A 16691-nucleotide genomic window follows, 5' to 3' on the forward strand; every position below is an offset into this window, starting at 1 on the left:
TTTAGGGCCAGGCTCTGCTTGCTTTACTTGTGTTTGGTTTAGGACAGAAATACACATGTGAGTGAAGGAGCAAGTTTTGTCACAGTGTTATACGGCTGCACAGTGCTGACACTGCTCCAAATATAAATAAAAATATGTACTAAGGTACTAATCTAAGACAGGCAGAATATGACAGCGTTTGGTAGGAACATTTCTAAGAGGTGTAACAGCGCTTGCACGGTTTCATGGGAAATATATAACTGAATCCTGATATAGGGCTCTTGTTCTCTCCTTACCAGTACTGAAGGTTCACACCAATGCAAGTCTCATTTTGACTTCTCGACTAATATCACAAATTTTAAACACAGCAAGTCAACAGAAACAAAAGCTGGTATCAGTTTTAACCTCTTCAGTTTTGACTGTTTGCCAGCACACAGTATTTTGGATTATGCAAACCTCAAGTCCTACTGTTCACCACACCGGTGTAAAGGAGCAGAAAGGAAAAATTTTAGCATGTAAACTTTCCTCTCAAATCTGTCCGAGGGACAGAGAGAATAATGTCTTGCCCCAAAGACACGTAACACCCTAAATGAACAGTCATTCGTCGGTCCGCGTGAACCGCAAGCCCCTGATCTTACAGCTAATCCTTCTCTAGCCCTTTGGTACTGAAGGGGCCGGCCGGGACACCCGAGGGTGCCTCCCGAAACGGCCACCCTGTTGGGGTATTTCGTGAGAGAGAGACGGGGTGGAAACAATAACCCCAGGTGTGCATCTCGGCTTGTAACACTTCAGAGGAACACTTCTGTCACCTCAGGTACTCTTCTTTGGCTTGTGAAAAACCGTTTCTGATCGCAAATGTAATTAAGAATCACCCATTTATTTTGACGCAAGAGGAGAGTATGCCTGGGAGGCTGGAACATAGGTACCATGGTACCACCAACGCTCTCCAGTGGAGTTACCACTGGCATAGCCATTTGCTTTTAAATATTTTCTTTCCAGCAGTCAACACCCCAAAAAAATGGAACGCAATAAAGGTCTCATCTGTCATTTTACAATGCTAAGTTCTTGTAGGCCATGACTGAAAATTTGAGGAGCTAAGGTGGCACCACTTTGTCACTGGCACTGCTGCCAAAGAGCTGGATGTCAAACCGTATCCCCGGGAAGGAATTTCTCTACAGCTGGCAAATGCACGTGGAACAGCAAAGGCAAAACAAATTTTGCCTATCTCCCACCCTTCTCCCCCAGATGTTAACCAAAGACAAAGACTTTGAGAAGGAAATGCTTAGCTGTTTAGTATTTGCCTAGATCCATAAATGTCTAGCGCTAATTAAAATTTGTCTGGTTTAGATATTGTCTGTCTAAAATTCCTATATATAATCTATTCCCTTTAATTTAATTATCACACAATCCCCTAAGAATTATTACCATAAATAGTGAAAACAGAATGAAACAAATTGGAGAGAGGCTTGGAATACCTCATCCCTTAAGTCTTGGGGCTTAGGCAAGTCCGAGTGCCATGTCTCCACCACAAAGAAGACTTTCAGAGCCGAGAGGGCAGCCGGGACTCTTGAACCTTGTCTGCAACAGTCCTGACGTCTGTCCAGACACAGATGGCTGGAGGGCTCGCAAGCTGTTATTCCAGGTAACGCAGTCTTGTGTCTCTCCACTGCGGCTTTTGGCAGGGATTGTGACTTGTTTATCCTCTATTTCATTGTCCCACCCTCTATTCAGGGCTGTTCGGAGAAGTTTCATAATCAAACAGAGGAGCTGGTTTGGCTCCAGCTGGTCCTGATGCTTGTTGGCCGCTGTGGGTTCGGTTTAGTTGGGTGGATGAGACTTGGGACACAATGAGAGGGAAACTCAAAATGGCTCACAGGCTTTTTAAGAGGTGAACATTTTATTTATTAGTTAATTGCTACTGCAAATAAAATTTTCAGTAACCAAGATAAGGTTAGGAAATTTGTAGCATGCTCCTTTTGCTTAAACTGCTGGATTCTGAATTTTCTAATAAGCTTTGCTTCACTGAAAACCAACTTTGTAAAAGTAGCAACATGTAAAAGCAAACCAACGCTTCTTATTTTCCCTGTATGTGTAGTCAGAATCCTATCTCCAAACAACCCTAGAGAAAGCTTTTGTTGCTATTTTTTTTTCTTGTTAGTTCAGCATAGCCAACAGTAAAGGCCTTGTTTATATTAAGCAAATGTGCAATGATGCAGCAAAATCAATTTAGTCACACTGATGCAAATCCCTCATACAGCTGTAATGCCTGTGTGCAAAGTAGGGCATTTCTGAATATACACAATATTTAAAATGAAGTGAGAGATTCTATTCTTCCCAGCTGATTCATTAATGTGATTCATATTGATGCCCCTGAAAGCCTAAGTTGAAAGAAAGGGACTTTCTGGTCAAAAATAAGGGTTCATTAAGAGTAGCGTTGATTGTGAAGGGATATCATGACCTTTAGATTACAAGTTGCAGTAGCTTAACAGATAGAGTAATACTTTAAAAAACACCCTTTGTGTTTAAACTGAGCATATTTGACCTCAAAATCATTGGGAAAATAAATATGTGATTGCACAAGTCCATTTTACGGTTACTTTTCTGAACAGAAGTGAAAATGAACGTATTTTTGGTCCTGGGTGGTTCTTAGTAATTTAATGTGATCTGTTGTCAACAAGAGAGAAAACAAACCTCTGACACTCAATAAGAATAAGAAGAGAACAGAACGTACCCTATTGTGGGTAGACAGCCAAAGATCCACGGGCAAAAAATGGCACAGCCTGGGCAGGCGTTACTGAAAACTAGGTGGGGTCAGCAAGTGAGGTGACAGTAGGAATATCAGTAAGGAGATAATGACCATTTTCCTTTGCAGTCTGCAGAGGTTTGGGGGATTTTTTTTTTTTTTTTTAGGTTTTGTTTTTTTAATAAAAATGCTTCAGAAAAATGTGAAGTTGGAGTAAAAGTTCTGGTAATTTGGTAAATGTCTTTCAGATGTTTTGGGAAAAAAAAAAAAAAAAGATTCCAAATACTTTATGTTGCAGTATAACATTTATTTAACATAGTAATAAATGAAAGACCAATATCCAAACAGAATATTTTTATTGAAAACATAGTTTTTAATCAAATCCAGGCTATGTCTCAAAAGCATTTCTTTACAAAGTATTTTAAAATTGGGGAAACTTCTTCCTAATCTGAATGGAAGCACATTCTGAAACCTGGGAATCTTTTGTTACGTGAGATTTTGATTCTCCTTACAGCTAAAGACTCACACTAGGGAAGTGAAAGAAGACGTCATGCGGGGCTTCCTTTCCGTGTGCATCCACCTACTGCAATCGCTACTGATGCTGAAAGTGACTGTTACAGAAACATTTTTTTCTTCCCCCACCTGCCCTGAAGAAGAAGTTTGGGAAGTCCCTTTTCAGGAACGAAGTCAGGGCAGAATCTCATCCAGGTGGGTTGCAGTCTCCCAACGGGGCCAGAGGTGACTTGAGAAACACTGTCCTGTAGGTCCAAATTCTCCCTGGACCTTTCCAGAAACGTGCACTAACAGGCCTTTGCAATGCTTCATTTCTTCTAGCGGCACCGCTAATGCTGACAAGGACCCAAGCAGGCAACCCTCATCAGCTAAAGAGACCGGGGCAAGGGAAGTGCTTAGGCAGGTAGGGAGCTAAGCACTCAATTATTACTGAATTTCAAATCCGCAGGCACTACAGCTATACCCCCCTACCTTGTAATTTCTGAGATTACTGAGATTTATCAACAGAAGCCGTGGTCCCCACTGCATAATTCCCACGTTCCTTGAAATGAGTCTAATACCCAACAGGGTTACGTGTGCTGCTGCAGAAAGATATTTCTGGCCTTTTGCATGTCAGAAAAGAAACTGGATGTGACAGATTTGGAGCTGCCCCGTGATAATTTAGGTATACAGTCTGTTGGCCTGATTATTTGGATGAACGTCTGAGTTTAACTCATCAGGGGTCGACTTGCAACTGCACTCTTAAATTATTACTGGGCAGGTCTGTTCTTGCAACCCTGGGATGCCCCACTTCCACTGAGGCTGCCCGGACAGGGAGCACGAGGACTTGGAAGGGGGAAGAGGTTCAGTTTTGACCCACAGCATCTCTGCACGGGTGGTCCGAGCACCGTGCTCATCCCTAGGAGAGATGCAGGTCTCCAAAGGTCCATCAGGGATTAGAGACGGGACCTCTGTTTAACGAAACAACTGGATAGAGCATTGTTAGGGGGCATTAGCCGGGATGTGCTCCTGTTTAGCCATGCTGATTCCATGAGTTTGTAGAATTTGCTGTGGAAGCGAAGGTTGAACCCAAAGAATACATTTTGGAAGAAAAAAGGTTTGTGAATCCCATGGTCATTTTCAGCAGTTTTTATCTAATACTGGGTGTTCAGAACTGGCACCTTGTCTCTCCCCTTAGGCAAGCTCCTCTTTCACGAAGGGGAACCTAACGGGATGACCCCAGGCTTAATTTACAAAGGCACAGTGACTTCTCTGAACATGAAACTTATGGGAAGCTGTGCAGTGGCGGTGTTATCCCATAGTTTACAGTGGAGGCATGTTGGGTGGAGCACTGGAAACATTACAGGGTGGCTGGCCCACTGCAGGGTGTTGGACCCAGCCTCATCTGTGGTGAGCTTCCAGCTGAGACCAAGCCGGTCAAGTGAATCCCTTCTCGATTGTGAAAGAAGAGTGCCAGTGGTTATTTGCCAGATGCTTAAGAAATACTTGACTTGGGTAAACAGCATGTATAATAGGACACAAAGAAGGTTTCTAAGAAACCATCGGGAGAAAAGATTTTTTGTACGTGTGTGTATGCCGGGTGAGTGAACTACAGAAAACAACCAGAAAGTTGCAAATCCCAACAAAATTACCCAAACCGGGTTGCTCGCTCTCTCCTGGCTGAGAGGACAAGTAGGTAGTTTACTATAGCTTTAGGGGTTCTTGGTTGCAGAGTTCAAAGGGGCAGCCTACAGGCCTAAACCATATTCTAGATTCATTCCCAGTTCAGCCATCATAGTTAGGGAGGCAGTGTGTTCATTCACTGCTTATCCCAGCTGTTCTGGTGTGTAAAGTTCTTCCTCTTCACTGTTGCTGGAAAGGTTAATATATTGCATCTCCCTAACTGTGAATTTCTAATGCACTCATCTTGCCCCCAGTGAACATCTTTTATATTTTATGGATTTCACTCAGTAGCAAAACCAATCATATATTAAGACATCCATTTGTCAAGAGAAGCCAGACTAGAATATTCTGTATATTCTGGGGCAGATCCTCCCAGTGACTGCTTCATGTTGCTGGTACTAGAGTCTGGCCAAAATGCTGCTCTATCCACCTCTTGGATGACCACAGTGGCGAAAGCATTTTTTAATGATACAGACAGAGCACTGCGCCTCCTCTGCCACTTCCTTCGCTGTTGCCACATAAAAGATAAAACTGAGCTGTCTGGATCATACTGCAAGCCCCATGGCTTTATTTTGGTCGGTGAAAATCTTTGGAAGGAGACTGTTTAGTGTCACATGGGTGTCTGAGGAGGAGGAAGTGTACATGCCGATGTTTAGGGGTAATCCGGGAAGGGTTGCGTTTTGTAAAACCAAGTGACTGACTACTAGAAAATCTAGAAATGCAGGGAGGAGACGAGTTGAACCAGAGACAAAAGGAAGAAAACACAGCCAGCAAGTAAATTCTCAGTGCAAGGAGCTCCTAGTTACAAGCCTTCCATTGTGAAGCTCTTCTGGGTTGTCAGCAGCCATTTCCTCCTGCAGCTGAAGTTTCTGACTGGTAACTTTTTGTGGAGTGTGTTGCAGGAATCTAGATTACAGACGTCAAAGGTCTAGACTGTGGTCACAGAGTGCATATCCAAGCAAAAGGCAAAACGCTGGAGGAACAATACTGCTTCTGGAAATTGCTTTAATTGGGATGTCCAGAAGAAGCAGAGGATTTAATAAAACTCACATATTGTGAACAGAAGTAACAAGCAGCCTAGCAAGCTCTTAAACTCTTCTGTGAGTGCAGAAGAGGCAAGGAGAGATAAAGTAATCTCATCTTCTGGTTGTTTCCTGCAGCTAGTCAACATAAATTCCATGCTTTCTAAGGTGACTCTGTCAGCTCGTCACCATCTTCATTTTTTCTCCATTGGTCTGTCTCATCCCGGTGAAACACTGGAGAACCCCACAGGTCATAGCCTGCTTCCGACACAAACTAGACAAAACCGGCGGCTGTTTTCAGACTGAAGGCAGCAGAGCACATATTGCCCCGCGGTGGGTTTGCCTACATCACCTTCTAGAAGCAGCCCCAGGCCAGCTCTGCCTGGGGTCCCTGTTGGCCAGGGGCAGCGTGGCTGTGGCCCAAAAGCAGTGCACCCAGGTGAGTGTCATGGGACGCACCAACTTTCAGTAATTGTTTCCACATTTTGTCCGAGCAATGCGGTTCCACTTAAAAGCTTTTTCATTTACTCTCCTCTTCCTACACTGCACGGCTGGTTATCTTGGGATGGTTATTTCTGTTCCTCGCTAAAGCTCTTTGCTTCTGTCCTGAGTACTGCTAACACGATGCCACCACTAACAGGAAGGACAGCGGGGCTCTACATTCAAATTCAAATCGTGCAAATTCAAACATGTATTTTCAATCAGATGCCACGCGACTACAGATTTTACAGCGCAGTTTGTGTGAGCTCTGCAAACATCCCAAGCAAACAAACTTTGCGGAAAACATAATCGTATCATTTTACTAATCTCTGGGATACTGGCTTAGAGGGATCATCATTTCCAACGAAGTGTCTGCTCTGATCCTTCGCAGAGTGATCTTTGTACTGTTTGATACTATCTCTATTTTCCTGTGTTGACATCTATTGGAGAAACAGCTTATACTCATTACAAAAACCATCTAGTTTGATGATCTTATGACTCGTTATCATCCCTCACAAATATATTATTCATTGACTTTCTGATCATGTTTGCTGTTAAAACTAATCAAACATATCTCAGTTATCGCCTGTTTCCCATCAGACCCATTCTAATGGCATTTTTGATACTTTTTCACCTCACGGAACCTGTACCATCATCCCTGGCTTTAATTCCCGAACCTGTTTAATCATTAACACTTACCCACTCACAGCCTGTTAGCTCCCATCACAAGAAATTGTTAGAACATCATCAGAGGGTGTTGGATAGCCAAGCCGGTGTGCGTGGGACCAGAGAAAGAGGACGATGGGTCTCTACGCTACCACTTGGTTAGTCCCAGCAAAGGTGAAGAGGCGGCTGGACAGGGAGGTGCGCTTGAGGAAACTGCTTCTGGTGACATTTTTTCACTATGTGTTGGCAGGTTAAGTGTTTGAGAAAGTACGGCTTGTCTGTTCTCTCGATATTCTTAAGCAGGGAATGACCTTTGCCTCTTAACAGTTCCTCATTGTAAAGCCAAATCTGCTGCTTTTTTCTTTCCCCTGAAACAACCTGTAGTATTGTTCTCCTGTTATCATGGTAGATTATGGATGTGAGACATGCTGAATCATGACAACGCTCCTGTGTGCAGTTGTTCTACGCGCTGAAAAAATTCATCTTTTGTCATGTACAGCTTCTTTATGAACCTATTTATTACGGGTCCAACGTTAGGATGTTGAAGGGATTGCAAGGAAGAGGGAAGCACGCTGGCTGCTCTGGGATTTTAAGCGCAGACATCTGGAATATTCCGAGGAGCTTGGATCAGTTTACAACCGACCAGTGGCCAATGTATAAGCAGGGCTTCGTGTCTGCACTCGTACCCACGTTAAAGCGTTCGATTCAGTAAGACGTTGTGTCCAAACCAGAAGTGTGCTTCTCCATCATACTTTTGAAAAAATTTTACCGATCGCCACTCAGCTTCAGTCAGGTAACGCGCCCGCGCGCGGCTGCGCGCCTGCCTCCCGCCAAACGGCCAAAATTTACAGCCACCCACGCGTGCAGCGGGGGGGGAGGCAGCCAACTTCTTCAACGGCCTCTCCACGGGGGCAAAGGCCCCACGCCCCGCCAGCGCCAGGCTGCCCCCACGGCGCTGCCCGTGAGCCGGGCCTTCTACCCAGGCCGGAGGGCGGCCCTGTGAGCCGGGGCAGAGAGCACCGTGGGGCGGTGCAGGGCTGGGAGGGAGCCTTTAGCGCAGCGTGCGTGGGCCCGTGGGGCGCGGGACCGGCGCCACGGGCGGCGGCGCCACGACCGCTCGTGGGCCGCCGCGGCTGGAAGGGCCTGGGGACGGGGCAGGGCGGGGCGGGGGGGGGGGGGGGGGCGGGCCCACGCGCGCGCGCGCGCGGGGGGGGGCGGAGCTTCCTCCGACCGTCGGGCTCTGAAAGGGGGTGGGGTTTGGGGGGGGGGGGGGGTGGTGGCGGCGGGAGAAGCGCGCGCCTCACGTAGGCGGTGTTGGTGGGGGGCGTGGCCTCGAAGCGGCGGGGCGGGGCGAAGGGGCGGGGCGCGGGCGGCCGTTGGTGGTGCCGCGCGGCGGGGCAGTCTCCGCGCGGGGCAGGCACGCACCGGCACCGCGGGCCGCGGGGCGGCGGCGGCGGGCGGGAAGCGGCGGGGGCAGCGGGGCCGCCCCGCCTCCCTCCCTCCCTCCCTCCCTCCGGCGGCGGCGGCCGGCGCAGGACAATGGAAGAGGCGGCAGCGCTGGCGGCGGCGGCGGCGGCGGGGGGGCCCTGCCCGGCGGATCGCCCGGCGGCGTCGCTGAGCGGGGAGAACGAGGCCGAGAGCCGTCAGGGCCCGGCGGAGCGCGGCGGGGAGGCGGCCCCGCTCAACCTGTTGGACACTTGCGGCGTGTGCGGGCAGCCCATCCAGAGCCGCCGGCCCAAGCTGCTGCCCTGCCTCCACTCGGTCTGCCTCCGCTGCCTGCCGCAGCCCGACCGCTACCTCATGCTGCCCCCCGCCATCCCCTCCCCGGCCGCCGGCACCCCGAAGGAGCCGCAGACGCCAGCGCCCCCCTCCTCGCCCGTCTCTTCGCCGGCCTCATCCCTCCACTGCACGCCCGGTAAGTGGCCCAGAAGCCGCCCACCCCTTCCCCCCGCCGTTGGGGGTGTGTGTGTGTGTGTGTGTGTGTGTGTGTGTGTGTGTGTGTGTGTGTGTGTGTGTGTGTGTGTAGCCCTTTCCACACCGCGCCCCCCGGAGGCCTGTGTGTCGCGACAGACGCGGGGGGGGGGGGGGGGGGGGCGCAGGAAGCTGTCGCGACGGGAACTTGGGAAGCGCTGGGTGGCGTGGGCGGTGCAGGTGCCCGGCCGCGGGGGTACCGGGGAGCGCGGACCCGTCGGGGCGGGCTGCGCGCTCTGCTCGCCAGCGCCGAGGCTGGCGGGGCGAGCGTGGCTTTGTTATTGTTGTGGTTTTTGTTTTTGTTTTTTTTTTTTTTTAATGATTTTTTAATTTTTTTTTTTAAATTTCCCACCTCGGAAGGGAAGGCAGTAATGTTACTTTAGCAGGACCTCTCTGTGTGGATAGAGAGGAGCGGCGAGAGCCGGTCCCCCTCCGCCCACACCCGCCCCCCCGGGCCCGCCTCGGGGGTGGGGGGGACGGACGGACGGACGGACGGACGGACACCCGGCCAGCCTGGGCAGCGTCCCTCGGTGGGCGCCGGGCGGGCTCTGCGCCTGGCAGGGCTTGCTTTTACCTCTTGCCGGGGGAAAACCTGAGCACGGGGGTGATAGGAAGGCAGAAAAACGTAGCGAGAAAACAAGATTTTTTTTTTTTTTAATTTTTTTTTTTTTTTTTTTTTTTGAGTCCTGTTTCTGGGCTGGCAGGTTGGGGCTGAGCCGGAGGGCGGGAGGGGGGGACACACCGAGCGCCGGGGCGAGCGAACCATCCCATTTATCCATGTGATAGGCAGCCGGGACGGATCTGGTAGCGCGTTAATTTAAAACTTAGTTGTTTAATTGTCACGCTGAAGGGGGAATGCCGTCAGGAAGTTTTGGTAAGCTCAGGTACCGACGTGGGAGTTTGTCAAATGTGTTTGAAAAGTACATCTTGCTGTAGAAGATGTGCAACAAGCTCCTACAACCTGAAAGTACTTTCCTAATGCCTTTTTTTTTTTTTTTTTTCCCCTAGCCCTCTTAGGTCTAGTGGGTTACTTAATTTTGCTAAAGGCAACTTCATCTTAGAAAAAGGTGCAAACAAGCATCGTCTAGTGGAAAAGGGTGAAGATCCTGGAGCAACCTGAATGGAAAAGACAAGTGTGATGGAAATTGAGCTTCTCTATAGGTATTAGTGGAGGTTGTGCTTACTGGGATGTGTAGTGAGGGCTCAAGTTGAGAAGTTTTACATGAAGAAAGGAGTGGTAATTTGCCATCTTCAGCCATTCCAGGTTGGCCATTCTTAAGCAAGTATTGGCCATTGTCCTTTAAGTGCATTTAGGAAACCTTTGCCATCCTGCCAGCAGTTCTGACCAGAAAGGTTACAACTTGAATATGCAGAGTGTTTGCAGCAATTGTAAAGCAACACCCTTTTGAGAGAAAGGAATATTTGGGACGATTGGAGAGACAGCCGTGCTTCAGGATGTCTGGAAAAGTCCTGAGTATGTTATTAACAGGGTATGCTGAGCCTCTTCACCTACATGAATGTCTGTTAGTATAGTCATTCAGTCTTTAATTTTAGCATGTAATTTATATAGTAGTCAGACTGACTAGTCAGAATCTCCAGAATGGGACAATCTGTGAGACCCAAAGCCAGTATATTTAAGCATGGTTGATCCAGTAGATGTTATTGCTCATATGTCTATGAGTAGAATGGTGAAGTTCTGCATGGGAGGAACAGAAAAAGCCCAGGCTTTGGTGTATGATGAGCTATTTCAAGATGAGACACTTGGAAATGTGAAAGAGAGCAATGACACGGCTAGATCAGGGGTTGCAACATAGGCTGAGAGACAATATAACCATAATTTTAAGAGTTTTGATAATTTTAAGAGTTTTGAGGTCATGAGCTACAGCGTAGCTCAATTCCCAGATGTTCTATTGAAATATAGCAGAAATAGGGGTCTATAGCAGAGTAAGAAATGAGATGCATCATAAGAATGAAAACGTTAGTGCTATGCAAGCATCTGCTTGAGAGGGCAAATGATAAATGAAATCGTAAATCATACCAACAGTAAACCTGTAGCTCTGTTCCCTCCTTTTGACTATGAGTTGGTTCTGTATGAATGAATGATATCCTTCCTTGTTCTATACATTTACAGATGTGCTGTTTTTTGGTGACGTTATTTTTATCCTGTTGACTTTTCTTTCAAGTTAATTTCATGCTTCCACACTACCATTCATTGTCCAGTAGGAAGAAAAAACTTGTTTAGATCTCTTGCTTTCCTGGTCACGTTCTTTACATCTTTTCTTGTCATGGTTTTGGCCCAGCTAAAAAACCAGTGGCTGTATGCTAGCTAGCTAAGGCCAAACTTGATGAATGTGCGTTGACTGCATTTTGTTTTCCAACTGGTGTAAGAAAGTTGTAAACTTAAGTTAGGATTGTAAAAGAAAAAGTGTCATTGTCTAAGGCTGATTATAGTAAGGAAAAATGTTATGTTTGGAAGAGTTATTAAATTCTCAGAAGAGGGAAGGACAAACTGCAAATCTATCGCCTCTTGTGGTAATATGTTGTGTGAAGTGTTTGAGGAGTGACCTAAAGAAATAAACTGAAGAGTATAAGCTTAGAAAATTGGATAGTAAATACACCTCTCATGATGTAAACTATGAGATTAGTGTGACTAAACTGAAGAAGTAAACAGCAAGGAAGCAATTTGTGCTGGAAGGAACATCCTAGGTAAGGAACACAATAGCATTGCAAACTATAAAAAGCTCCTGAAAGATAAGCAGAGTGCGTACACACCTGCGCTGAGCAGTGAGAGGTGGCGCGGAAGCCTGAGGAAAGATTGGTAGAAGGGAATCTCTCCTCAACAAAGGAGAGGATGTGAGAAGTGCTTCACTCAGCCAGCCTTGGGATGGACTGTTGTGCTAAGATCCAAATTATTGGGGGAACAGGTAGCTGAAGAGGAACTGAGTTTGTCTGGAGTATGATCTGAATATGCTTTTTGTCTTCCATAAACTGTTCCCAAGCAGAAACAGTCTTTCTCTTTCCTAGAATAATGCATACCTCCAATTTATAACATGTAGACAAGTTCACTTGGAAGAACGTTGGCTCTCTTTCAGTAAAGATACTAGCAACTGATACAGGAGTGCTGTGAAAATGTTTTTCCAACTTAATCTAGGGTGAATTAAGAATTCTAGTGCTGCTCACTTGAATACAAGGTTTGGCATAGGTGGTGACAAAGGCACGTGTTGAGACACACGAAGAAGTTTCCAGGAGTGGATGTTAATCAGTATTCCTCCTGTGAAGGTAGGCTGGTGGCAGGGCCAGTTGGCATGGATATACTCCATACTGCCCCATGCATTCAGTTTTGAAAGAAAATAGTTTCTATAGAAAGTAAAACCTGGAGCTTCTGATCTCTGTACTGTTCCTGAACTTTCGGGTGTTGCGGTATCAGCTGTGTGTCAGACCTCAGTGGTCTTAGCACTGGAGAACTTGCTGCTTGTTCTCTGCATGTCCAGTGGCAGTTTATTTGATGTAGGTGATGTTTTTGTTGTTGCATTGCCAAAAAATGGGTTGCCAGGCACAGAACATTACGAACTGCAGGGAATGCTGCAAGAGTGGATCTGTAAATGTTCTAGTGGCCTGTGAGCAAGTGCCTACAGACTCTGCTGCTAAATGTCTTGGCTAACTTGATGTGTGTTTTCTTTCTGTTTCTCAAATGACCATTCTTTACGGTTTGATTGTGCGAGTTTTAACTGGTGCATGCGAGAAGGCTGTTATTAGAAATCTGCCATTTGCCCAAATTTTGTGCTGGCTGGCGCTTCAATGCCTAGTTGAGTAGTAGTCTATACTTAATTAAAGGACAGCGTTTGTAACGTGGGGAGTATCTGGACATCATAGTGCTCTTGTGGAATTTGTAAATGTGAAGAAGGTACATGAAAATTGCAGATACGGATTGAGATTCAGAACTATTTAAGTTGCAAACAGCCTTGTTTGTTCTTCGTCATCAATCTGTACATAAAATAGATTGGGCAGTGGCGTGGGGAAGAGCTGCTGAATGGGAAATGCGTAGCAAAGTTTTATGCAGGTATTGTGATTAAGTCTTGCTAGTGTCAATGCCAGAAATAGTAGAGGAAAATTTATTTTCTTCTATGTTTTGTCTGTAGACCTACTAGCATACCAGTCTATATGAAGCTGTTGAAAGTGTGTAATGTTTGGACACTCCCAGGATATAAATTCTTGGGGAGTGTCCAGACTAACAACTCAAATATGTTCAATACTTGCTGTTAATTAAGGAATAAATACTCTGGAGTTACTAAACAAGGATTTCAGTGATGTTCATGTTTCATATTCCAGCTTATTAATGCCCAGAAATATTTGTTTACCAATAGAATTTGCAGGTCTATAAGGCATGGAATGAAGACCTAACCCTTGATATCCCCTCATGCATGCGGATGGCATCTGCTGTTTCATTATGTCCCCCAGTCAGTCCTTACCCAGATAGCTTTAAACTCTCTCGGACTCTCATCTGATATCGGGACTTTCTGATGTCATTGCTTCGTTTGACCTTGAAAATACCACTTTTGAAACTAACTTATTTTTTCTTATTTCTCGGTATGTAACATAGTCTTTCCCTCTTTCAGTTTGATAGTGGTTAGGATCCCTATTAGTTGGTTTGAAGGCAATAATAGCTTCAGTTTAGCTTTATGGTGAAGGTCAGTTTGGTAGTTTTTTTCAGGTTTTAGTAGTCTAAGACAATTTCAGATTATTATTTCTTTTTAATCTGCCTGCTACAAATGATTATTTCCGTTTCATCTTTCATATTGCCATTTGCTTAAAGTGAATTCTCTCTTTCTTTGCCATTAGAAAGAGTCCATATTTTATTTGTGTGGGTGTACGCTCACACTTGCACATATATGGCTGCATCTGTGTATCCTTTCACAAGTCTGTGGTATCATCAAGAACTGAATTGTTTAATCTGTAACAATCCAAAGGAGATTTGGGAGTGCTGATATTTGGAAATAATGTATGCTAAAGGAATATGTCTAGGAAAGATATGCCTAGTTTTCATACTGTTTTTTATTTGTTCATACTTTGAATTGAAAACTGCTGGAGCCCCAGAGATTGCCTGTGTGAAAAGCATCTAGTGTTGTTACAGTACTATATAACTATAATAGTATATATATAGTATTATTGTTTTGATAGCCTGTGATAGCCAAACCTCTTGGCTAAAAAAAAATCATGAGACTAGTAAAAACTTCAAATATTAATCAGTAAACTATCTAGAGAAGGTTCTTATTTTTCTAATGCCTTTCTTTAAGAAAAAGGTATGGTCTCAAGATACATATGAGTGGATTTGATACTAATTGTACAAGTGTAATTTGAAGTAGAGGATATATTTGCCAAAAATTCCAGCCTTCTTCCAGAAATTCTACAGAAATCTGTAGACATACCTATGCAGCCTTTATTAAGGTGGACAACTACGTGATGCTGAAAGATGCCTTATTCATGTTCCAATATATGATTAATATAAACATACAATATATGCTTATTATCATATGTATGTCTACAGAATAGTATTCGAGGCTAGGTTAGATGCATTTACATTCTTGCTCCTTTCACCAATAGAAAGTGGGGGATTGGAAAGCTGAAACATCAATAGCTGCGGTGATGTTGCCAGGTTTATTTGAATTAGAAGCCTTTTAGAAGTTAGGCTGTAGAAATTATCAAAATAGCTGAACTGTTGGGTGAAACTTTTTTATTTAAGCAAAAATTTAAATCCTCAGAGGCCAGCCTAGCTCTGTTCCGATACACAATCGGCTTACAATGTCTCTAGTAAACAATTAGTGCTTTGAATAATGGAAAGGAATCCTAGATCATAAAGGTAACAGAAGAGGAAATATATAGTAATGTATTAAAAATTCTCAGATGTTTATCCAGTTGAAAGTATGTTGGGTTGTTTTAATGCGTATGATAGATACCTCTTAAGAAAATGACTTGTCTGAAGAGCAAGGGAGACTAATGGTGCATGTGCTCATTAGGAGGCAATTGAAGGAAGGAGGGTGCTCTTTGGGGGCTAGGTTGCTCATAGGAGAGAGGTACCGAAGAGCTAGTAGGCCACACAGCAGGCTTTTAGATTCTCCTGCTGACCTGCATGAGTACTGCAAAGTGGCCTTGTTTACTCAGCTTTACCCAGTTTATTAAATTTAAGAAAGGAATTTTGTTGAAATTCTTGTTTCTGATTGTAGTGTTGTTAAACAAGCTGGTCTTTTGTACAGGAAAAGCTTTATGCCAGGACTGTGCAAGTGTGTGTTAAGATGCTGTAGGTGGAATTTCCATATTTAGTGGAATTTCCCAGTAACAGTAAACTTGTTAAGCTGGTATTTTGCCCATTATATCTAATCTAAAAACAAGACAGGGGAAAACCAAAAGAATTTAAAGTGAGTTTTAATGTGACTGTATTTCAGTATGAATAACTGACTGCTTATGAAAAATGTGCTATTTCTGAAATTGGAAATTTAGACTTTTAAAAGATTTTTACAGTAAGATGACGTACTTTAATACAGAAGTTTTTATTGATTTTCTAACAATAATATACTGATCAGGCAGGGTTCTTGAGGTGGATGTGGCCCTGTAGATTGCATTGTGGACCTATGTGGATGATACAGCTGAACTGTGAACAGTAGCAAAATCTACCAGGCTTACTATCTCTTATTTAACTGTTATCTGCTGTAACTGTTTAATAATTGTCGTGGTTTGGGCCTGATTGGCAGCCAACCCCAATGCAGCAGCATTGGGGGTATCTCTCCCATCCCCTCTGGCAATGAGAAGGGACAGAGAGCCAGGCTTGGGGTCCGAGATAGGACTGGGATGGGGAAAAATCCCCCTTTTATGATCACGAGCAAAAGGCAGACTCGTTCGGGGAAGAAAAAAAAACCCATACATTTATTACAGACACTAACAACACATAACAGAGTAGGACAGAGAGAAGCATTGCCACATCTTGAGAACACCTTCCCCCCACCCCTCCCTTCTTCCCGGGCTCAGCTCTGCTCCCGATATCTCTACCTCCTCCCCCAGTGGCGCAGGGGCAGGGAATGGGGGGTGCAGGCAGCGCTGCCACTTCCTTCATCTTCGGTGAGGGGAGTGTCTGGCACTTGTTCCCCCTGCTCCATCGTGGTCCCCCTCTCACAGGAGACAGTCCTCCACACACTTTCTCCGACTTGAGTCCCTCCCACGGGCCGCAGCGTTCCCCACACTGCTCCATCATGGGTCACTAACTTCCTCCGACTGGATTCCCTCCCACGGCTGCAGCCCTTCCCGAGCTGCTCCGGCGTGGGACTCCCCCGCATGCTGCAGTCCTCCCAGCACTGAATTACAGCAGCGGGGCTGCCTTTTCCCACAAGACCCCGGCCTTCTTCGGGCACAGCACCTTGATTATCAGAGCAGGAGCAACAGGACATAAATCAATGTCTGCTCCACCGTAGATCTCCATGGGTGGCAGGGGGGGCCGCCCTGCCATCTCCCCACAGGATACAGGGGGGTCTCTGCTCCGGCACACCTCCCCCCTCCTTTCTTCCTCTGTTCCTCCACTGACCTTGGTGTTCATGCAGCTGCAGCAACTCTTCCTCACCAGTCCCACTGCTCCTCACCACGTCCCTTCTTAAATACGTTATCGCAGA

The 16691-nt window shown here is 45.7% G+C and overlaps 1 protein-coding gene across 2 annotated transcripts in view; it reads left to right on the forward strand.

Moving 5' to 3' along the window:
- Window positions 1–8581: 8581 nt before the first annotated feature.
- The window catches only part of TRIM24 (tripartite motif containing 24), a 77647-nt gene continuing 69537 nt past the window's right edge, over window positions 8582–16691 (forward strand). For both annotated transcript variants that reach the window (XR_006165538.1, XM_032996179.2), the window contains exon 1: window positions 8582–8980. Coding sequence is in view for 1 of the 2 variants with exons in the window: in XM_032996179.2 (XP_032852070.2) it covers window positions 8605–8980 (376 nt within the window). In the remaining variant the exon portion in view is untranslated. The remainder of the gene's footprint in view (window positions 8981–16691) is intronic.

Source organism: Tyto alba, unplaced genomic scaffold, assembly GCF_018691265.1.
Source record: "Tyto alba isolate M040663 unplaced genomic scaffold, T.alba_DEE_v4.0 Super-Scaffold_21, whole genome shotgun sequence".
In the NCBI taxonomy this organism is placed as follows: domain Eukaryota; kingdom Metazoa; phylum Chordata; class Aves; order Strigiformes; family Tytonidae; genus Tyto; species Tyto alba.